At 27.6% G+C, this 24,557-nt stretch overlaps 1 protein-coding gene across 2 annotated transcripts in view; it reads right to left on the reverse strand.

Annotated features, from left to right (window-relative positions):
* Nucleotides 1-24,557, reverse strand: part of LOC129960940 (uncharacterized) — a 289,136-nt gene that overhangs the window by 121,495 nt on the left and 143,084 nt on the right. For both annotated transcript variants that reach the window (XM_056074692.1, XM_056074691.1), the window contains exon 2: nucleotides 11,406-11,550. In XM_056074692.1, the coding sequence (XP_055930667.1) occupies nucleotides 11,406-11,550 (145 nt within the window). The remainder of the gene's footprint in view (nucleotides 1-11,405; nucleotides 11,551-24,557) is intronic.

Raw genomic sequence — 24,557 nt, forward strand, 5'->3', positions numbered from 1 at the left:
CGGAATTCTTTGATTTATAAAAGTCGGGTCAATTCCTCACAGTAATCTTCAATAAATGTTATTGTCTTACATTCCCAAGAAATATCCTGAATTATATTTGAAATTAAACTTGAGGATCTCTTAAATTATGATGTTGTCCTTTTTCAGGCAAGTATGATATCTTTCATACCGATGCAAATGAGTTTAAAGGAAGGGTTTTTTAGATGCGAGTCATTACTCATAATGTCTCTTATCATTAAGCCTCAACCGGTAAAATGTATTTCAGAAGATTAGCTTTACTTTTCCATTCCAATAAAAATTAGAAACCCAAATAGCAAAATTTAAAATTAATTTTTATCAACGCATGATTATTTTCAGAAACATATGAAATTCTAAAACATTTTATTCAAAAACTATGTTTCTAACATATAAAAATAAATCTGAAAACTTTTTTTCGATATCATGGGTATTTGTTCTTATTATTATTATGAAATGAAGCTATACAGTTTTGGTGAATTTTGTTTTGTTGTTTAAATTATGTTTACGTCATTAGAATGAATGTATTTAAAATATTTCTTCCTTTAAATATAAACCATTAATATGCGATATTTTCATCCCTATCATTAGCATTATTACTATTAGTAACAAGAAGTACTAATAGTACTAATTTGCTCTGTTTTTCCACTTTGATGTAATGCAAATTAAAGAATGATGTTGCGGTGAGTTCTGCTTGTAAGCTCTTGGTTTAGAAAATAGATTATTTCGAATTTAAAAGAATATTTCACATAAAACTAATGTGTGTGATCTGATGTACAGTAAATCTACCTATATATCAAGCACCTTCCGGCTGATATGGCTTCGTATATTTGAAGATTAGATGTCATTTCAAAGGTCGTCCTCTCCATCTGACCGCCGCTCACCTCAAAATTATCAAATCTGTCATTTAATTGTCCTCGTATTAATTCTAACAGGATTTTAATCTAACTAAGCAAAATCATATTAAAAGTACAAATTTGCATATATATATATATATATATATATATATATATATATATATATATATATTATAAATTTAAAGAACTCAAAATGCCCAAGTATCTAAAATATACCCGATAGATTATTTGAAATTATCTTTAAGAAATACTTATATACTTAATCCTTAAAAATGACATGAATGAAAATTAGCTTTGCAAAAGGAAATCAAATACTGAGATATCCGTAAAGGTAATTTAATGAGATAGCTCAGCTTTAAAAATCCTGAAACTAATGAAAATAAAGGAAGTTCTTCCTATTTAGATAAAAATAAATGTTGATAGATATTTCATAGTTTAGAGAGCGAGTTATTAATATATACTAATTCAGTTTCAAAAACAGAATACTGATATGACATTTAACATTTATATTTTCAATTAAATAAATTAATTAAACAAGCCCTAACACTGTTGTGATATGAAATTTGCAAAATTTTTTTAAGTGTATAGTAACACGGGAAACAGAGAACAAAATTTAAAAATATTCACAAATTTTCATTATGATCCTTGAAATAATTTTGATCAAACTTTAAAACAAATATTTTTAATCCCTTTCGATTCCTTTGGAAATCCCTGAAGCTACTTCTCAAAACCATTAATTAGTGGCAGATAGAGGAATGCTAATAAATGTAAGTCTAGAAAAATGAATGAAACTATCGCAATCTGAAATGTTATAACTTACAATTGAGATATATTTACAGCAATATTGGAAATAAGAAGAATGAGAAACAGTAATTGCATTATCTTTCTCGAAGAACTTTTAGGAAAATACTGTAAAGAAACAAAAAGTTATCCATGTTGTCTTTCATTTATCTGTCTAAAGCAGGTCCCAAAGAAAACGTCCTACTGTTAGGTATAATTAACAAATGTTAGATAAATGAATGTTAATAAATACGGTAATCTAGCAAAGCAAGTAGAATTTATATGACCTAATTACTTCGACTTTCACCTGTAGTAAGTTTTACGGTAATACTGGAATACAAAAAAACCAGGAAAGAATCATTGTCTATACCAGAATTATCTTCCTTGAAATGCTTTTAGGAAATTATTATTACCAAACCAAATTTACTCAATCTGTTTTTATCCCCTTTATCAAAAGCAGGTCCCAACTAAAATGTCCCGTGCACCTATTCGGGATAAAGTTCTTGGAAAGTTTAATTAAAATCCGCCAAATCTCCAGGTATTCCTTGGGGATTAACGCAATTTATGCGATTCATCTGCAAAGAAAGTTGGAAGGTAATCAGTTTACTGATTTTGACGTTTTCTTCCGACCGAGGTCTCCCATTCCGAACAAACTGAAATATTTTCATCAAAGTCTTACATTCGCATTAGTATCGATTTAAAGGTAAGCCTAGCATAATAATTTCGTTTTCTGTTGTCATCCGAACTGAACGTCGCATTCTTTCCACTGTAATAGAGACGTTCTTCTGCTGAAATATTTTAGCCGGGATGTCCTTTTTGCTTCTTTCAATGCGTATTTACGCAGCATTAAACAAGAGAGATATTTTTAAGGCGGCTCTTTGAAGCGTTATTGATAAGAAAGAATTACATATTGCTGTAGGTGACCTCGCAGGCATTAGTTGCTTTCTTTAAGTAAAAATGAGAGCTTTTCTTTTTTTTGGTATGGTTGGTTTCCTCCGATACAAGAGCTAACTCATTTCTCCGAGATGAATAATTTCTACAGCGATGATGCATATTTGGCAAGAGTTTTACCAGGGGGAAAAAAGAGGATATAAATTTGGATGAATTTCGCATGACTGCTGGTCTGGCTGCGATGTCAGAATACGGGTTTAATCTAGCGAGAAGACGAAGGCAATTGTAGATGCAATTAGCTGTTTCCCTTTATTGACCATCTAACGGAATCAAGCTACAAATGAAATTTCCCTTTATTGCCCAAAAGCATTTGCTCGTTTAAGTTTAATTATAATGTAATAATCATGTATGAAAAGGAAATGTTCACAATTATTTATGAAGAAGTTAATTAGTTTTTTCATAATGGAAGTAATAAAGCACATGCTGACTCGCAAGCATGTAGTCTCGTTGCTGCTACAAACATGAATTTTATTAATAAATTAGCTGCACGTTATTAGTAGATGAGTTCCAAACAGAGCATTTTCTATCATTATTTGCATTTATTTATAAGAAAAAATAAATTTATATTAAATATAATATATGTCAATATTACTTTCAGTTCTTTGAAACATGAAGCGAAATGCTTCCTAAATATTTTTTTCTTTATTACTTATTTACGACTTTTACAAAATTTAATATATTTTAGTTCTACGCAAGATATTTTTTAAGTACTAACCATAATTTTGCCCTTGCATAACTTTAAATTTTACGAGAATAAATAACTAAATGAATCATCTATTTGACTTTTCCAGATGATTTTTATTACATTTTAGTGAACAAATATTCAAAGAAGCAAAAATGTGTGAAAACTCTTGAAATTTTGTAGTAAATACATTATAGATAGGACAAATTTTCCCTTTCAATATTTTTTCTTTTGGATTTTAATTTTTATATTAAGAAACATTTTCTATTTATAACAGACAGTATACTTCATTTTCCAACATACTCTTATAAAGTTAATTAAATACAAGCAACTTCTAACTTATGAACATATGCTATAGTAGTGTCAAGGCTATCATGATGTGCTGAGAACATATTATCAGAAAAGTCATTATCAAAAAAAATCGAATAACCAAACGAAAAACTGTCATACTACTCATAATAATTTCGATAATTGAACGGTTGATGAACATGAAGTGGGAATTTTATTTATTGAAATATTTGCAGATGCTTCATTTATATCCGACAGCTTTACATATTTTTTATGGTAAATACATCTTAAAAATATTTCCTTTTACCCATACGAGTAAACATCAGTAATTTAATAAATAACACGGATCATAAGGATGTGTTTATTTTGCATATTACTTGTTCTGATATTTTTCTGATACCTTTTAAATACCTTGTATAATAAATTCTAAAATCTTGAGAATAAAATCTATACTTGGTATTCGGTTTCTATTACGGAAAAGTAACTTCTAATTCTAATTTCAGCTTGTTAAGCCTAGTAAGGACTAATCATATGGATGTGGAGTGAGCCTCCCGCCAAAAGAAAGCTCCGGTCAAATATTATTTCTGTTACTTCTCGATCATTTATTAATTAATGCTGCTATTATAATTGTCTGAGACTTTTGTAAAAATATTATTGAAACTGGAATCAATTAACATAATTGATTGAATATTAAAAGGTGAAAAGTGATTGCAATTTACAATAATGCACCGTAATAATTTTTGAGCCGACGTCTTGGCATAGGGGTAGCGCGTCTTCCCCTTGATCTGGGCGTCCTGGGTTCGAATCCCGGTTCGGGCATGGTTGTTCTTCATCTATTCTATCTGTGAGATGTGTGAATGTGCCCCCCCCCGCTCTAAAACGGGGCTGTGCAAGCAAATGTGATGCGTGAGTACCTAAGATGTACTCTTGGCCCTAGTTGGAGCCACTGAAAAAACAAGAGACGCACCCTCGGCTTAAAATCACTGATTTCGTCAGAGAGCTTGTCCATAGCAAGAGCCATTAGGAAAAAAAAAAAAACCAATAATTTTTGATCAAAAAACAAATTTGTATTATTCATTTTGTATTTCGCAGAAGAAATGATATGGAAAAACAGTTATATTTTTGTAACACATTAATATACTTCTTGGAGAGAAAAAGGCATTTTTTTTCACTAAAATGAATGGTATTAAATCTGCGCTAACATTCCTAATAACGAAATTAACATATTTGTACAACACTTGAAATGAATGTAACATTCCCTATTATGTAACCTCATTTCATTTCTTTTAAACGTGGTGGATAACATTTTTCATTATTTGCTTTGACGTAAAATAATGAAAAAGCCAGTGGTCACGCAGACGGGCAAAGTTATCGATTAATAGCTAAATGACTGTTTTAATCGAAACTCTTTCTTTGTACTCCTTGAAGAAATTCTTAGTCAAAAAAGTAAAATTTTCTGAGAAATCCAGTTTGAGGGGGAAAAAACGTAGTTAGGAAGCAAAAGAAAATCAAATTAAAAACTGTTCTTTATAAAGAAAACAAGCGATCCAGTTAATGTAAAGACCAAAAATAAAGACAAATACTGGAAGATTGCTTATTTAATTACAGTAAAATGCTCAATTTAATTGAATAAGTTTTAAAACTAGGAAAAGCGATGACAGTTTTTGGTAAATGCACGTTTCGCGCAGAATGTATAACTCTCCACTGAAAGCTGCGGGAAAAAAAAAAAAAAAAGAATATGGAACGTCGAAACGAAAATAGCAAGCTCTGCTGATGAAATTTAATCTGGCAGATTTTTAATTAAAATTCTACTCGGAAGAAATAAAATACCTGGTGCGATGAAATTTTTATGAACTAGAATAAAGAAATGTTAAATGAATTATGATTACAGAAAAAAAGATCACTTTCAAAAACTGATTTTATTTTTCACTTTATCAAAATCAGCATTTCACAAGGCTCACGATTACAATTTTTTAAATCTGAAAATGCGGAATATTAAACTTTGAGAGAGAAATAACTAATTTTTTAGGTTGCATTAACAATATGCACTTATAAGCCGAGACGTGTTTCTCACATATCTTATAATAATTTCGTTAATTTTTAACGTAGTTAGGAAACTTTTTTTTTTTTGCTGCTCATCTTTTGAATCGAAATGTATGATTCGTAAGAAATTGCTGGATTTATATATTGGTGTAATTGGCCAAAAAGTAATTTTTAATGAAAAATTATAAAAGAGAGGAATGGAAATTACAATGTAAAAAATGCCAATTCATTATAGATATATTAAAGAACTATTCAAGTGTTTGTTGGGAATATTTACTCAGCAATATTTAAGAATTTAGTTTATTAATTAGACCAAATTGATTTATCTGCGTAATAAAAACTTTTAATTTAGTATTTCAAGTATCTGAAAGAAAAAAGAGTGAGTATAAATTGTTTTCCACAATACAAAATGATAATTCATTTCCGATTAACCGCATTTTATATTTCATAAATCAGCTTAGAAATGTTTCCTTTGGCTTCATATTGCTTCCATGACTTCCTGTTATTCGTGATTTTAAAGCAGCTAGTTAAAAGAAAGAACTTTAATTTTTGATGCTTATTCATCAAGTTTTAGATAATAATCACAACTGCGTCAGTGAATTTATTTCTAATCTCTTAAAAATACAGAAACTAAATGTTATTGTATTTTTCTCCACTCTATGTACACTAACTGCAAATGTTTACGATATTTTACGCTCCCAAATAATGTTCCTAAATATATTTGAAGAAATAGTTAGATCCATTGACGGATATTGGAAATCGAATATTTCTTGAAAATCATGAAGACCCAATTTTTCTATTCTAACTATAATAAATCGCCAAAAGTTTTCGCTTAGTTGATATATTCTTTAAACCAATAAAAATGGGTTCTTTCTTGAAAATTAAGGCATTTCTATGAAACAGAAATATTTAAAAACATAATTTTTCAAAGGTATTTCCGTTTAAGGAAAGCCGCTATTAGAGTACATTGCATTGTTAACCCTTATTCATATCGACCCAAAAAGTAATTCAGATGAAATAAAAATTTTACTAGCAAAATCTTAACATTAAAATATTGATTCAACCTGTTCCGTTTTATATATATATATATATATATATATATATATATATATATATATATATATATATATATATATATATATATATATATATATATATATATATATATATATATATATATATATATTCATAACATGAAATCCACGATCGTTTTAGCAAGTTTTTTCTAATGTTTCACCATATTTACACCGAATTGAAATTTCTGAGTTATGAGATTTTCTGTATTAAATAAAAATAATTTATTCACAAACCGAAATTCTTTCAAGGTGTTAAAATTTTCGGAAATTGTTTGTGGACCGCAAGCTGAAATATCACAATAGAACGCTCAACAAACATGAAGTTACGCAGAAACCAAGTACGAAGGAGATTTAATAATTTCAGGCGAGGATGCATATTGAGCAACCAATTTAAAGTAGTGCCATAAGATAAGGCCTTAGCTAAATAATAGATTTTCTTAAAGTTTTGCATAGATTATTTTGTTCATACATTTCTAATATATCAACAGTGTAATACCATATGTTGATTAATAAAATAACTAAGCTAAATGGGCAAAGTATTATTTCATTAAAATCTACATATTGCAACAATTCATTTTTTTCCCACTGCCTTGCCAGTTGCCACTAAATAATTGAAATTTTAAATTTTATGAAGAATGTAAAAGATCATCTGACCACTGAAAGCGTTAAATCTTGCAATGGGCTGAGCATAACTATTGTTATCTCACAGGTAATGTTTATCATCTAAAATGTTCAAACTATGCATTTTTATATAGCAGGAATAAGTTCAAGTCATTCAATCTAAACTCACTAAAACGCAAAAAAACATTGAAATGATTTTTATATAACTAAAAGCTATGATGTAATCCTCAGAAACATGAAATTCAATATCTTAGAAATCTAATGAAAATGAAAACATTATTTCATTTCTTTACGTTCATTTTACGTTAGATTAAACTCACATAAATCAGCATGATATACATGTCATTTTTGTATAATTCATAATTCATCAGAAAATATGTGCAATACTGTAATTCTATAGGACTAAATAAAATGAAACATTTACGTTTAAAATCTTTCATTTTGTTAGATTTTAAATCTAAATTTGGCTTATTTAAAGACAATAGGAATAGCATCCATTGAGCTCTATTTCCAAAATAAGGGCTAAAGGAAAAAATGTTGTTATTAAAAATTAAATATATTCATTACTTACTAAAAACATAGATTTTATACTTGCCGTTTGTAAAGAAAAGTCATAGGACAGAAGATAACAAATGTAATGTGATTCATAAGCATTATATATTCAATTCCGGCAGTTCATAAGTTAATTAATATTTAAAACATAATAATCTACAGAAAATTACAATAAATAGATCTACAAAATTGAAGAAATTATATGAATTATTTTGTATTAATGATTAATTGTAATAACTTCTTATTTGTCTTAAAACTCAATCGTAATTACATTAAATATAAAGTAATAACTGTTTTCTTTCACAATACAATAATTATTAATTAATAGCAACAAAAAATTAATTGAAGCGCAATATTATAAATTACAATTGAATGTAACCTCTTGAGTTAATTGATGAATAAGAAAAGGGTATTTTTTCACTTAATTGAAAAGTAGAAGAATACTTAAAACATATATGTTTTTCTGAACCTCCATTTTGGAAACCCATATGTGTTCCCCTTTTTATGATAATGAAATTCATATTTCTGAGCAATAATTATATATTAATCATATTAGTTTGGCTATTATTTATTAAATTATTTTAATACGTATTATAAAAATAAATAATTTCGAAAGTGAAATAATTAATTAAGTATAAAAACAATTCCAATTGAATTAGATCTTCTATGTTACTCAGAATTTGCAGAATACGGTTTATAATATTCATGAAATCTATGTTTCTTTAAATTAAAAATTAAAACTCCAGAAACTTATTTCTTCAATCTAAAATTCTTAAAAACTCGTAATACAGCATTTCATTCCTAGAAAATATGAATCATATCAATGAAAGTATAGAAATTCGAAAATGAGTCGAATTAAGCAGACTCAAGCTAGATTATAAATTGATTAACTTCAATCAAATGAAAATAAAAACGAATAAATAACTGAACTTCATATCAATGATCCCAAAATCTACGGTAAAGAATTTTCCTTTCCTCCTGCAAAAGATATGACTCAAATTAGGAAACTGAAAAGTGGAATGAATTTGAAGAAAGGAAAAGAGGGAATGCAAGTGAGTTTAAGGAAAAAGAGTCGCAGTTGAAGCACATTATGAAAGAAAGACATGAACCTCTGAATGGAAATTGAATAATCAATGAAAGTAGAGCATGAGGGATAAATTAGTGGCTTAGAAGTTCCACATGCGGGGTGTATCGCAGTTTAAGAAAATGGAAGGGGGTGCAGCAGAGTTTTCTAAATGATGCCAAGCGGGGAAAAAATCATAAGAATATCTAAGTGGGGAATTTGGGGATAAAATAAATTCTCGTTTTGGGAGAGGGGGAGGCCTGAGAAGTATGTCTCGATCTACTTATTTGTATTGGGGGATATTCCTCGCCTGAATGTAGGATACTTAAGTAGTGCATAGACATTTTTGGAAAAATGTGCTTCGATTTGTGAGGATAGGATATCCTTAGAAGAGGTTATGCAGAAAATGAATTTCTTAGTAGATGATCATATTATAGGAGTGTTTGCATTTGGTAATCTTTTTAAGCAAGGTTTATAGGTTTGGACAGACAGAAAGAAGAAACTTTTCACAGTTATCTTCGAAGGCTCCATTTACTTAGCTGGCTAAGTGGCACACTTTTATGTGTATCGAGAACATGACTGTTTTAGAGATTTCGCTATAATTTATACTAAAGATCCAAAATTCTGACAAAACGATATAGTATATAAAAAATATCCCAAAAGCTGAAATTATTATTATTTTTAAATAAGTTGTAGTAGGGAAATATTTCTTATAGAAATTATTTATTCTTATAAAAGCAGCCCTACTGTTAATTTCTGAAAAGCTGTTTTTAAATATATTGATAAATACACATTTTTACAAAGGTTTACATTTTTTCAATTAAAAAACGACATATCTCATTTGACAAGCAGAGAAAATTTATGCATGTATTCTCAATCAGGCAAGATTTGCAAGACATTGCTTCATTCCTTTTGTATGCAGTATTTGAGATACCTTTATTAGTACATTCATAGATGGTTCTCATTTTTAATTAAGCATTACTCAATGCATTTTAAAGGTGCTGGTATATAGTTTTCAATAATGAAGTAGTTGCAGAAAAACTTTGTTTGCACAAGGGAACTGTATAAAAATTTTTAAAAATAAATATTAGGACTATTTTTTTTAACATTAGTTAAACTTATTTAGATCACTTTCATTTACATTGCGTATTTATCACCAATATGCATATAGTTAAAGGGTGTTTCATCTGTTTGGAATATTTTTTAAAGAGTGAATGCACTAAATACATTTTTGAATAGCATGATTTTAGGAACCATTAAAATGAAAAAATTTTGCACATGCATGATCTTTATGCTCAACGATTCTTAGTGTTTTAAAAATATCATTCATGAAATAGATGACAGAATTTATTTGAGTATATTCGAAAACACTCTTTCCACAGATTAGTTTAATAATGAATTGGGCAAAAATATAAATTAGTCTGAATGCCATATAATCAGTGTAATTTTAGGTCTTCCATAAAAAAAAGATAATCAACTGTTCGATTATAATTCTTAAATTCCAAAGATATTGGAGAATCAATAGAGAATTAACAAATATGCGGCTTAGAATAATTAAAAGTAAATATTGTTAAGTTTTAAATATAAATTAATGTTTGTTTTTATATTTAAAAAAAAACAACGGTAAACTGGTTTTATTTTGAGAATAATAAGTTTATCAATTATTTATTAAGTAAAATCCCAAGCATATTGCAGTGCACTATGCATTAAAAATGTTGCAGAGCAGAAAATTTGTTATCAACCGAAACAATTTAAGCAAAGTAAAAATGTAAATCCTTATCGTTAAGGTGCAAAAGATTATATGTAGGCGGTATTGAGAAAAATGAATATTTTTGTTTCTGTAAATCCAATTATCATCACATACCGTGCAGATATCTACCCACAGGTTTCATTGTTAAGAATATAGAAAAATAAATCATGAAGAAATATTTGGAAATAATTAGTTGGAGTTAGTTTATAGATTAACAGGTATTACTTTAAGCTAAATGTTTTCGGCTTTGTATGAAAATTAGAAGAACCATGCATCTAAAACAAAAGAACTATCTATCTAGAATAGAAGAAACTTTATCATAATATAAATCCAATTTATTTCTTATTTGCAGTAAATTTAATTGCAAAATGAAATGAAATCATTCTAAACTAATAGAGATAACATATATACAAATATAAAGAAAAGTGAAGTGTTAAGGGGAATATATATATATATATATATATATATATATATATATATATATATATATATATATATATATATACAGGGTAGTTATAGTTAAAGTTCCATTTTGAAATGGTCATAGAGGCAAAAATATCGGCGGATCAATTGTTATCAAACTTTATTGCATACATTCATTTTCATAAATTGTATTTTATGAGCAAAGTTTATTTCTTCTATCAAATTTGTCGCCCTATCTAGAGCATAGAGGCTAATATCCATGCAATCAATTCTAGCTAATTGAATGAAAATTAGATTCGCTTACCTATCTTCGATAAGAAACATATTTTGATTAGAATCTATACACGTCCCTTTAATGGAGAATGTGCTGCCATCTATACGGATGGCGGATTGCCAACCTTTCTGGAACCAGAGTCCGGTTAATTTGCTGGGGAAATGGCAAACTGGAGCTGCAAATAAAAGATACATAAACCATTATCGTCTTTTCAATTGGCTCCCCACATATCTTAATCAGCACAATAAACTACAAAAGATCATACTTTATCTGCACTTTATAAATGGACCATCTCGAACATTAGAAGCATACGAATGATTTCTCTAATAAATCAACACGCTAAATTCATAATGAACATTAATTGCGAGTTGCAAACTAGACATAAATCTTTCTTACTCAGGCTTAATGGAACAAAGTGATGTTGATACTTATTGAAAACACCCTTATGACACTACTTAAATAATGGCGTTCAAATTATTTTTGGCAACAAGGACATCTTACAAAATCTTTGGAAAAAGTTTATTCAATTCAATCTATGATAATATTTACTCGTTCCTTTTTTTAGTTTCTGTTAATTTAGAAATGATTATTCTTTATCGTTAATAATAGAAGATGATAATTAATGTTAAATATAACTGAATTAATTTTAGGTTTAAATATAACTGAAAATTATTACATATAACATGTTCACATCTGAATTTTTTATGTCTGTTTTATATTCAGTTTTTTTATTGTTTTGTTAAGAACTAAATATTTATATTTGTCTTCATAACTTATGGCATAAAAAGCTATTTTGGTAAGTATACTTACTTAAATTATTCATTTCATAAATTTCTTTCATCACAAAAAAATTGGAACAGTTCCATAGTTTTTCCACAATAGACCTCTTCTTGTCTTTATATCAAAGTTTTAATATTCATGACTCAGAAAGCACCTTGTTTGACTCTTTTTCCTCAGAAGATTAACTTTTATGCTGTTCTAAGGATTATAGTAGATTTCAAGCTCAGCGGTAATTTATTAAAAGTTCAGTTGCCAACGCTCACCATTCCTTTGTTCACAAAAAAGAAATTACATGAAGCATCGAAATTCATTTGGCAACATCTTGTTATGAAATGTTATAAATTTGCCCATTTATGACTTCTAGGAAATTAGCACAGAAAATAAATGGAATTACATTGTTAAATAAATGAATCAGTCAAAATAGAGGCCTGTATAGTATATGGTGTTAAATTTCAAATGATGTGGTTTTATATTTTAAAAATTATTATTTTCATCTCTTATTTAACACACAATATAACTTAGGACTATGTGCCAAAATGTTTTAGCCACAAATTATTTAATATCTCCTATACAATTATAAAGACTATCATTCCTAGCCGATTGCAGAAAATTTCTATTATAATTCAATTTGTTGAAGCTTTTTGCTTGGGAATATAATTATGAAAGCCAGAATTGGCAATAAAAATATTACTCATAACACTGCTTGTGAACTGGAAATTTTAAATACATAGTTGAAAAGATATTTAAAAGTCCATTTTATGGATTTCTTTAAAATTCTTATTTTCCTTATTTTCTCCATCTATTAGGAAGACATATTATTAAAAAAAATTCATCGACATATTATTAAAAAAAAAACTTAAAGGCAATGATTTAATGCTACGAAATAAATAACACAAATAATACAAGTGTCTATTATATAAATGTCTAAATTTTACTAAACACACTAGCAATACTGGAATTTAATCTTTTAATAGCTTCAATAATCTTCATCCTGATATAGGTAAGGAATTTATTCATTTTCTACCTCTTAAAAACCAATTCAAAAGTTATTTCAAAATTAATTTTTGTTTTAAAATGAGAGAGAGATAAACTCTATGCAGACTCATTTTAAGACAGGTTAATCTTTATTCGGTTGATAATAAGATGATAACCAGTTGGGATGTTGGGAATCAACAATTTCAATTTAAAGACAAGGAACACGCGAAACATAAATATCACATATCCTTTCAGAACGTTCAATTTTCATAATAAAAATGGCATTACAATACTATTTCGGTATCTACTGTAAAACCGGCAATGAAAAATAAAGATTTTTTTTTTTTTTTTTTTTTTTTTTTTTTTAATATTCCTTAGACAAAAGTTGGGAAAGGGCAATAAAAGCACCGATCAGTTAAATGTAAGAAGGTAGGGAGCAACCACTACAGCTTCATTGGATTCGCTTTCGAGGCAACGTCGAGGATGTTCTTAAATTACCCTCATAAATTACATTTACCTTAAGTCGTTGCTTGATTTTCCATTTTTTCGGTTTCTTTACTACCCTCTCGTGAGCCATTTATGCTCCTTTTGCGAATGATTTCGACTGGAAATTAATCTGAACATCGCTTATCACGTGTCGCCACTACTTCTTTGTCTTACAGCGATAAGTGTGGGTAGAGAGGGTAAATTAAACCAACCGACCAGACAAACGGTATTTGCGAAGTTTCTGCGACTCGTAAAGGGACACGGGTCTTAAAGAAGCAGATGGTATCGCAAACATCTACCAAAAGCAACGATTTTTATTGTTTTCTTCAAGTAGCCCTTCGCTTGTGCACGAATTCTCACTCAAGAAGTGTTTCCTTCATAGGTGGCCGGAAATATCCCTATTACATTTTTTATGGGCAGTTTGATAAATATTTAGCACAATTAGAGTAAATAAAACCAAAATAACTTCGAGTTGATCGATATCTCACAATCAACTGCCAAGTATGAAAAAGTAAATGACTAGCTAAGATTTACTTTTCAAAAATAACTTATATTTTCATGCTGCCAGTATGTAATGAATCATGGTGTATTTTCTGAACTACTACAAAAATGTCAGCAGGACACTACATATCAACAATTCAATTTTTTGCTATACATTAGGACGAAGCATCTAATCAATATGACATTTTTTTCGGGATTCTTTTTAATAAAGCTATTCCTTTGTAAAGCTGAATCTCATTGTTTGTTTCAAATTTGATTTTTACAAAATCAAGCAACTTTTTTCAAATTTAATTGTAAAAATATTACAATTTTACAATGGAAAAATATCCAGAAGTTTTATAGGATGCTTTTAGAGATATTAATTTCAATGTTTTCAGCATGTCAGCCATTTAGAGGTTTATACATCTTATTCTTTTCTTTAGTAAAGCCATTATAAAACTATCTTTAAAATATCTCAAGGAATTGCTTTCCTCAGTATTTCTTAAAACTTAATAAGAAGGTTAAAAATACGAAAGGATATTTTATTTAAATGAACTGAAATGAAAAAAGATAATAACATAAAATTTATGATTTTATTAACTTGCATTTCACGAATACTTCTGTTTTTGTATGAAGAAGTTTCTAATTTTATTAAATTTAATAATAATAATATTGAAAATTTGCATTTTTTCGCTTATCTATTCCAATGTGATGCGATTGTTTTGAATCCTAATTTGCATTTCTTAGGAATATAAGGAGCATTTCTATGCAGCGCAGTAACTATAAGAAAAATATTTCTTCTATTCAAAATGGAATATTAAATAAATTATTTTACCATCGGAAATTCATATTATCATATCTTATTATTCAAATAAATAAAATAAATAAATTCCGCTTCCTTAGGCATAATAATCTCTTGGTAAATACGGGTTTTTTAATCATTTGTCTTCAGATAAATATTAAAAATTTTATTATAATCATCAAATTTCATTAATCTTAATCTAAATAGTGATTTCATTCAAAAATAAACATTATACATTGCAAAATTTCGTAAATAAAGCGAAAGAAATTCATTGCTTTGCAAACAGCAAAATACATTGTATATTGTTTATATATATCGAAATATATAAGAGCGAAGTATAAATAAAATTTAAATATAAAAGAGCAAATAATTTTGCTAACTGTGATACGCTATCTGGATAGAAATAAGCATTGGGAAGGAAATATTGAATTAATTATCAAATAGAAAAACAATTATTTATTATAGTAATTTGTGCCAGCAGTTTTAACTGTTGTTTGAACTGAAATCGTAAATATCGCTTCATGTAGTAATTGTAATTCAGAAAGAAGCAAAACTCTAAGACATCAACCACTGTTCTTAAATATGATAATGTGAAAGTTTCAAGTATTAAATTATGATGCCTCATCAGTTTTATTTTAAATGTATGCTGCATCATGTCAAATTACAGAGTTCTTCTAAATGATCCATTTCAATGATAAAACAGATTTGAAGAGTAAAATTTTATGATGATATGTATGTTCAAATTTGCAAATATTTAATGCATTCATATTTCAGATATTGTGAGGAATTATTATAAAAAAGAAAGTCTCATAATTGACTGTTGAAATGTTTTCTTAACCCATGGGATATGACTAATATCAACAGTTTTAGAAAGCTTTTAAGGTAATAATAGATTTTAGGCTAATAAGATATAAAATTTTAATTTTAGTTCTCTGTGATTTTTAAAATCCGCAAAGTTTGTTTAGTATTTAAACAAAAAGTCCGTTTGTTTTTTCTCTTGGATTATAAATATAATCACTCATGTCACCTATTTCGTGGATTACTGAATTATTAAAATAAGAAAAAGGTTATTCTAATTTCGATACGCAAGACAATACTTGGGGACAAATATCATGAATTAAATTTTGCAGTTTTAAATAATTTCAATAGTATTCCAGACATATATGATAAAATTAATCTTGTATTTCGTATTTTCTTATCAAGTAGCAATTGATGGTGCCTTATAGAATCAGTAATAAGTTGTTTTTTTTTTAAAAATTTGAAATGGATTATTAGGATTATTAGTACACTCAAAACATTAATAGTATTCAATAATTTTTAACTCTAACCATTTATATAAATTACAAAAAATAGGTGTTTACAGAGTGAATGCTTCATCGTAATTAACTCTTTAAAAGATAAACGATATTGAATAAAATGAGAAATAGTCTTTAGAAAATAATTCCTTTTTAAAATCACTTATCATTTAACAAAATAAAAAGATGCGTGAAATAACTATGTTGGCTTACTTTTATAAAAAAAAAATATGTAATGTGTTTTTATTACATTTTTGTATGATAAACTACCTCTTTCTTATTTTTGAATAATTTTTTAACAAATAATTGGCCACGAAAGATTATGGATAATCGAGATTTTATTTTACTTTCGATTAAATTAATTATTTTTATGAAGCAGATTATTTTTACCTTCTTATTCATATATCTGTATTTTAAGCGTATTCATTAAATTATTAAGTAAAAATCATTTTAATCTATAGCTGAGTTTATATATCAATAAACATCTAATTCTTTTTAGTGCAAATGTTTGGGATATACATAGAAACATGTTTTCTATGTACTTTCGGTCTAAAATATTTTTCATTCCACGTAAAACATCACATGGTAATTTTCTTGAGATGAAAAATTTCTTCCTTAAATGAAAATCATAATAAACAAAAACAGAGTTCCCTGTAAATAACAAATTATTGAATTTTTCCAAATTCCTCAACAATTAAACATTATAAATTTGCCAGAATGTAAATAAAATTTTTAAAAACTAAACAGCGCGAAAAATCATATGAAACTATTCATTAGAAAAATGACATCACATTAAAATATCATGTAACAAATTAATTTTCTGTTACTGGAAAAGAGATATTTTCATTTAGAAATGAAAAATACGTTTTCTGTGAAACCAAATAACCTTTTATTCACCAGAATTGCATAAATGTTTCCCAATTGAATTATTTAATTCATCCTTTTTGTTACTTTGTCAGAGAAAACTAATTATTTAGTAAGAGTTACATTTTTATCATGGCAACAATTATTCATTTTTAACATAATTGTTTTCAGATATTTAGTTACCTTGATTTAATGACATTACTTACATGCACAATTTAAACAGAACCTCTGTCGAAAAATTAATGCATAGGTCTATACATACATTGTTAAAAATTTCACTCATAAAATATTTTTTTTTTAATTTTTTAATATTATTCAACATACACCGAACGAAGTGAAATTATACATTTTATTTCCTTATATATATGTAAAGAGAGAGAGAGAGAGAGAGTTTTAATATAGTATATCTAACTCAATATGGATTAAAATTATCTTCGGAATCACTGATAATTAATTCATGGTGCAAAATCAGCATTTTTTATTAAGCTGATTTAGCTGATTTTTATTATGCTGTTTTTAAAATGCATTCTTGTTAATAAGAAAAATAGCATTTAAGGATAGTATGTTTTTATTTATTTATTAATTTTATTTTCCAAGTCAACCGAACTTACCCAAAGGGTGTTCAGTTGGCGCGAGTCAGCAGCTAAGGAAAACACTTGAAAAAGTATCATAGATTATATTTAGATGGGAGGAAATACAAATTCAAGCTTCAAAATAATCTCCCTTTCCCATTATCATAACTTGCCTGATTTTTTAGTATAACTGTACCTCCTTTATTATATAATTTTGAATCCTATTTTCACTCCTTCCTTATATCAAAAGTTTTAAAACTTTGTTCATTTAAGTATTTATGATGGTAATACATTTATTTAGTATTTTAAAGGCTTAATTATCAGTTAGTCCCCTAATTTAATTAAATTTGCGTGGGCACCCTGTATTTACATTCGCTGTGAATTTCAGAAGAATTATTTTCAAGATTCCATTATATTTATATTATTAAATTATAAATTGAAAAATAGAAAGTGGATAGTAATTGAATAACTAAAATCAATATATTTATTGTGAGATCGATTATAATTATTTATTTCTTATCTTTTTGAATTTTTTGAAGCAATTGATAAAAGTCGCGAAACACATGTATTTGTCTGATTAACTGGTGAAATGATTCAACTAGTCTCGTAGCTCAGATTCAGCTATTTGTAGAACTGTTGCAATCTGCTTTTTGTGAAAGTAACAAAATAAAGACGAAGTAATATCCCATTTGCGGGACATTTATAACCAATTCTATTTGGAACGAACTAACCGCACTGCCTTTCTTGCTTAGCGGAAGAGACGAGATTTCGCTGTTCCGAGCGAGTTGGTGTTTTCTCCACAAGGGAAAAACAATGCTAGTCTTTCGCTTTTCTTCTCTTTTTTTTCCTGTAAAAATACGAGTGAGAAGTTAGCATCTCCCGAATGCAATCAAAAGTAACAGCTCCTCAGAGTACGTGTTTTGAGCGGACTAAACACTTTTGATGCTGCTTGCATCTCACTCTTATCATCATGCCGATCACGTAAAGAACAAAACACCCGAACAACAACAAACGCAATTGATAAATAAAATGAAAACAGCCCACAGTGCAAGAGGATGCAGATTTAATCAAAGGAACTCATATTGATTTTACAATTTGAAGTGGATGAGGTTAATAAAATCGCAAAATTGACTCATTTGAGCTTTGGTCCCCACTAGGCTGTTTTCAAGCCAAGTAAAGTGGATCGTCTACAGGAGGCAAGAGAAATGGAAGGGAGTTCGGCGAAAATTAGAGGACATTTGTATTCGAATCAAGAGTTTGTTGCAGTTTAACTCAAATATTTTTTTTTCCATAAAAGAATTTTAATCACCGTTTTTTAAATGGAAAAATTATAATAGCTATATCTTTACGTAAATTGTGCAGGTTTTGCTTTAAGCAATTTTTTTCTTGATTATCCAAAGTGGTCTCATTCCGTTAAAATTCATAGCATAGGGCATTTTTCTAAACATGAATTCAAATGTTGAGTGACACATAAGAAAAATGCCAAATAGATAGTAACTTTGTCAATTTTATTGAAAAAAAATTTATGAACATTTTAAGATGTAAATTAAAAAAAAACTAAATAAGGAATCTTTGAACAATAAAACAAATAAATTTAACTGTAAATTAAAAGCTTGTTGTTTTGATGTTTACTTGATTAAAGTTCTAATATGTATTTGGTCTATGATTGAGGCTTCATGATAAAATAACATTATTAGAAAATATTTAAAGAGGGATTATTTTGGGATCTGGTATGAAACTACAATTTACTTTTCTTAAAAAAAGGGAATTTAGTACAAATATTTATTTGTTAAAAATAAATCTTTTTCTTAACAGTGACAAAAATAACAATGCAAATTCAGATCGTTCTATGAAATTGCATTTTCATATAAAATAATACAGATTATTATTTTTATTTTCGGAATTCTATTATATTTAAATGGAATTAAAAATAACTTTAATTTTTATTTTCTTTGTAAATTGTACAGAATGTAGGATTTTGTAATTTCATCACAAATATTTTGGAAAGTTAGAATTGTTACTTTAAATATCTTTGATCTTAAATGCTGTTTTTTTATGAGTATTGTAATAGTCCTTCATTTCAGTGAGAATCACTCAATACGTTGGATTGAAATTCAAATTATGGTTCTATATGTTATGAACAAATTATGATTCCATATGTTATGTGCAAAATCTATATGTTTAAAATAATTGGTAAGGCCAAGGAATCTGCGTCCCAATCAGTCTGGTCAGACTTCCCCAATTCTTTTTTCGTAGGCAATTCCACTAATTCCAGAAGCCCCATCAAGTAATGCCCATCCTCGCCACCAACCTCTAATGAAGAAAGGAATATCAAAACATTACTTCAGTTCCTTGGCGGACGCGGGGAGCCTGTCAGTGTCTCCTTACATATATTTTCCAATTTGCTATTCCATATGAACGCTTATGACATCTTAATGCATCATGAAAGCTCACATATCCATCTCCCTTTATTTTCGAGGATATCGTAAAATAAAACCTTCACATAAACCCACATTAACCTCAAAAATTTGATATCGCTGCTTTGAAAGATAACTAAAAAAATCAATACATATTCATCGTACAAGTATAATTAAAAATAGTACAAAATAGGACAGCACGTAACAGAAAACTTACTTCTTACAACGTTACCGAATGAGAAAGCTAATCTTTTTTGCCATATCAAAATTTTGCAAGTTAAATTTTTACAAACCATTTTATCATTTCAAAATTTATGGAAAGACTAGATACATCATCTCAAACTACTGTATGTGATACAAGATTTTTTAACTGTGTCACGTCACAAACTGTCATATGTCACAAATATCTAATTGTTGCATTAAAATAACATATTCTTTCTTAGGTACTGTTCTTGGCATAAGACATTATGATACAACAGCAGCGAGAAGGCATATTGCTTTAAAATTTTAATTTGGTGATATGAAGCATATGATATATACAAAAGCATTTTTTTAATATTATTGAAATATAATTAAAATTCAAAAAGGAATCTATTATCCGTATGCTTCAACATTCCAAATATATTCAACATCTATAGATATCAGATCTCAAATTCTCTGTAATAATAGAAACCGCATGCCGTCTGTTATTTCAAACTTCAAGAAAGTGTAAGCTCAAATTTAAAATTCGCTGGGTTAAAGAAGATGCGGGCAATCAGAAGGTATTGAAAGTGTAGACCAAAAATTCAAATGTGAGAAATATAGCTTCGCTTTCTGTGGAAAACTAAATACGCTTCAGTTCTGGATGAACAAATGCACGAAAATTGAGAAAATCACATGAATATAAATGAATAGTGGTCTTAAATCATCTCCAGTGGAATAAATACAAAAAATACAGACCAAGAAATCAGGTCAGATGAAGAAATATTGAAAACATGGTGCATATATCATAGAAAGGGATATATTTATATAATTTTTTTTCTTCTACTATAGAAGTTACATTGTTCCTTCTCCAGTTCTGGAACCCGGAGGCACTTTCATCTATGTATATTTTGACTCATTTATCTTTTTTTTTCGCTGTATTTGTTTTAAAAAGAAAGGGACTTAGTATTCACTGTGCAGAGAAAAGAAAGCACTTTTTTGCAAAACGGCTCTGTTGTCCTAATCCTCCATTGCGATACAAAAATAAAATAGAAGCTCAAGAAATGCCGGAATAGAAAAAGTTGGAAAAAAATAATACTTTTTCTTAGCGTGCTGAAATATTCATCGCTCTCAACTGCTTCAAGACATCCCGTGGTTTCCAAAGATTGTTGGAAATCTTTTTTTCTACGTTTTTATCTTATACTTTGGCCTCAATCGAAGGACGGCCTAGGGTTTCTGTGCATTAAATGAGTTGAATCCACTGTAGGATAGCTTTAAATCAAGTTAATGTCGCTTTCTAAAAAGGCAAAAGTTCCTGTTTTTAAAAAAAGACAGAAAATAAATCATTATTTTTTTAATACTTGTAAAAGTTTTTTTTTCTCTTTCTTTTCTCCCTTTCAAAAGAATATTTACTAAATCAATGTGCTTGCACCTGATGAAAAAGAACCCTAGATTGAATTTTCTAATGTCACGGACACTGTAGCAGAATTTGTTTGAACTCTAAGTAGATTATTTTCTTGAATGGGATTTTTTTATTTTTCGTTTTTGACATTATAGATATTTCCTGGAGGAACTCTTTTCCTTTGTATCCTTAACTACCTTTTACATTTTGCTCTGCTTTTTTAAAAAAGATTAAATAAACGGTTTCTGGCCAAATATCATAATCTTTTATCATGTTATAGAAATATTAATCGCATTTTCCATAAATATAAATGTTAGAAATGGGATAAGATGCTTCTTTTATAATCTTTTGTTAGAACCTCTGATATATCGCTATAAATTTTTAAATCAAACAATTGATTCTGATTGAGAGTTTTATATGTCAATCTTTAAAAAATATACATATTTGATATATATTTTTCAATATTGGAAGTTTGAAAGCTTTTACTTTGTATCTGAAAATTATGGAATCGGGCAAATAATTGAAATAACAAACATCTCATATATTTTAATGAATATATTTTAACATATTATTTTTGAAATTTTATGCGTATTTTTTTGCCTGATGGAAAATAAATGAAATAGACTCTATGAGCTTCAAAAGGTTTAATATTGTGCATTTTTTTAACATTTAATGTACTTAGGTTTTTAGTGAAAATGGTCATTAAAAGTATTTTGTATCTAATGAAATAAGATGATGTTAAGTCATCGAATGCGATAACGAATAAAACATTTATACCGAAATTTTAACACTATTTTACCAGAGAAGTCCACTATACTATTTTAGATTTTAATTTGCAGAAATATTTCTTAAATAGATTTTTTTTTAAAATTTAGTTGCATTTAAATAGTAGATACATTTTTACGAAATATTTAGATGCATATTTTTTCTCACAATTTCTTTGTTCCATAATCCTAGATAGTTGAGGGACAAAATTGTTTTAATTATGGTGAAATAAGGAGCAAATAAACTTTAATTTTTGTTTAAATCTTCAAAAAATGAAAAAAGAGTGAAAAATAGCTAAAAATTCTCAGATTATGTAAAATTATCAATCGAGTTTTCACAAGAATTTATTATTCTTTAATTCATTCGTGCATTTTGATATAATTTATATTTATATTCATTTAGAATTTTTCTTGTGAATAATTAAATGATGAAGTTTAAAATATATTTACTTTAAAAATCTGAACTGTAATATATTATAAAGCAAGTAATTACTAAAGAAAAAAATAAAACTTTTCACACCTAAATTTATTAAAATTAATTCGGAGACTGTTTTCTAAGATATATACAACTGAACAGTATCAAAGTGCTGAACTTTCTACCTTCCTTTTTTGCACTCTGATTAACATATTGTCTGCACAGAAAATCTTCTTGGAAAAAATTATTTTTTATATCAGCATTTATGACATTTCGATTCGATTTTATTCTTTGTGGATTAAATATTTCCAAATATTTGATTGACAACTTCCATTTTACACATAAGAGAACTGAAGGAAGTAATTAGTGTTGCTGAATCACAGGATTAGAACTATAGGTAAAATTATGTTTTCCCGTTTCATTTACAGACAAATCTCCCTCAATTAAAGATGATGGATATGCATCGTGATTATTTTACATTTTGAAAATGCCCGAAGTTAAAGGCCTAAATGTACGAAAGCATTTTTCTGCAATGATGTTTTCTGCTTTGGCAATAATTTCATCCATACAGCGTTATTTAATTACTTGGTTGAAAAGAATAATGAATGAAAAGTTTTCCGTTGCAAACTTTAAAGCATTTTCTTAAAAGCGTAATTTTTAATTTCTGTAAAAGGGTCTTAATGAGTTGTTCTTTTCCAGCTAATTAGTGAGTCATTAGTATACGATCAGGATATTGTTAAATGACCCTATATATATATTTCTAAGAAACATAATTTTGAAATTTAGAGAGTAGATACTACTTTGTAAAAGTTATGCGAGTTTTTATTTTTTAAATGACTTTATTCGTGAATTTGAGATCGAATTGATGAAATTGGTTTCCTAATTGTTTACAGCAAATATGATAGTGAATATATACAAGACATCTTTTAATAAGTATTATGCAAGAGCTATATAAAAATACAACTGATAAAATTTGAATGATAATGTGTATTTCTTTCATCTACAAAATTAATTAAAATATCATATTCTGTATGTACTTTGTATATTATAACAAAGAAGAAAAAATAAATTTCCAAAAATTTCCTCTAGGCAATGCTATTATTTCCATCTCGAACACATTAATTTCCAAGGGGCTCACCCATACCTCTTCGTAAACCATATATAGGGATCGCTGAATGGTCTCGGAAGTAGTTTTCGAAACAGACTCTTAAATGTTTTGTTCCAATAAATGGATACTTCTGTATGAAATAGCAATGAAAATATGTTTATTTTTCATAGTATAGTTTTAGCTTTGGTATCAATGTGTTAAAGTGAAACTAAAAAATGATGGCTGTAGTCAAATGACTTTTTAATAATTAAATACTACAAAATGCAAATGCTACAAAGCAATTATTTATTAATACGAGAATATCATTTATTAAATAAAACTAAAATTAAATTATTCGTTTCAATTATAAAATTAATTTAATATGAAATAAAAAAAATTCTAAATCCAAAAAGAATATGAAATTGTTTTTAAGAAAAAAGAATTTCATATAATTCAATAATGTTTACTATTATATGTGTTTATTCATTTATTATGGACTATAATATAAGAAAATCGGCGTTGTTTGTACAACCAAACAGACAATTCATTGCTTATTACCTAGTTTTTTTTTTTTCATGAATACTGTTAAAACCTAAAAATGAGATCAAAGAATTTAATTAACAGATAAAATTGGATTGTTAAAAAGTTAATAATTTAATCATT

This window comes from Argiope bruennichi, chromosome X2 (assembly GCF_947563725.1).
Source record: "Argiope bruennichi chromosome X2, qqArgBrue1.1, whole genome shotgun sequence".
In the NCBI taxonomy this organism is placed as follows: Eukaryota; Metazoa; Arthropoda; class Arachnida; order Araneae; family Araneidae; genus Argiope; species Argiope bruennichi.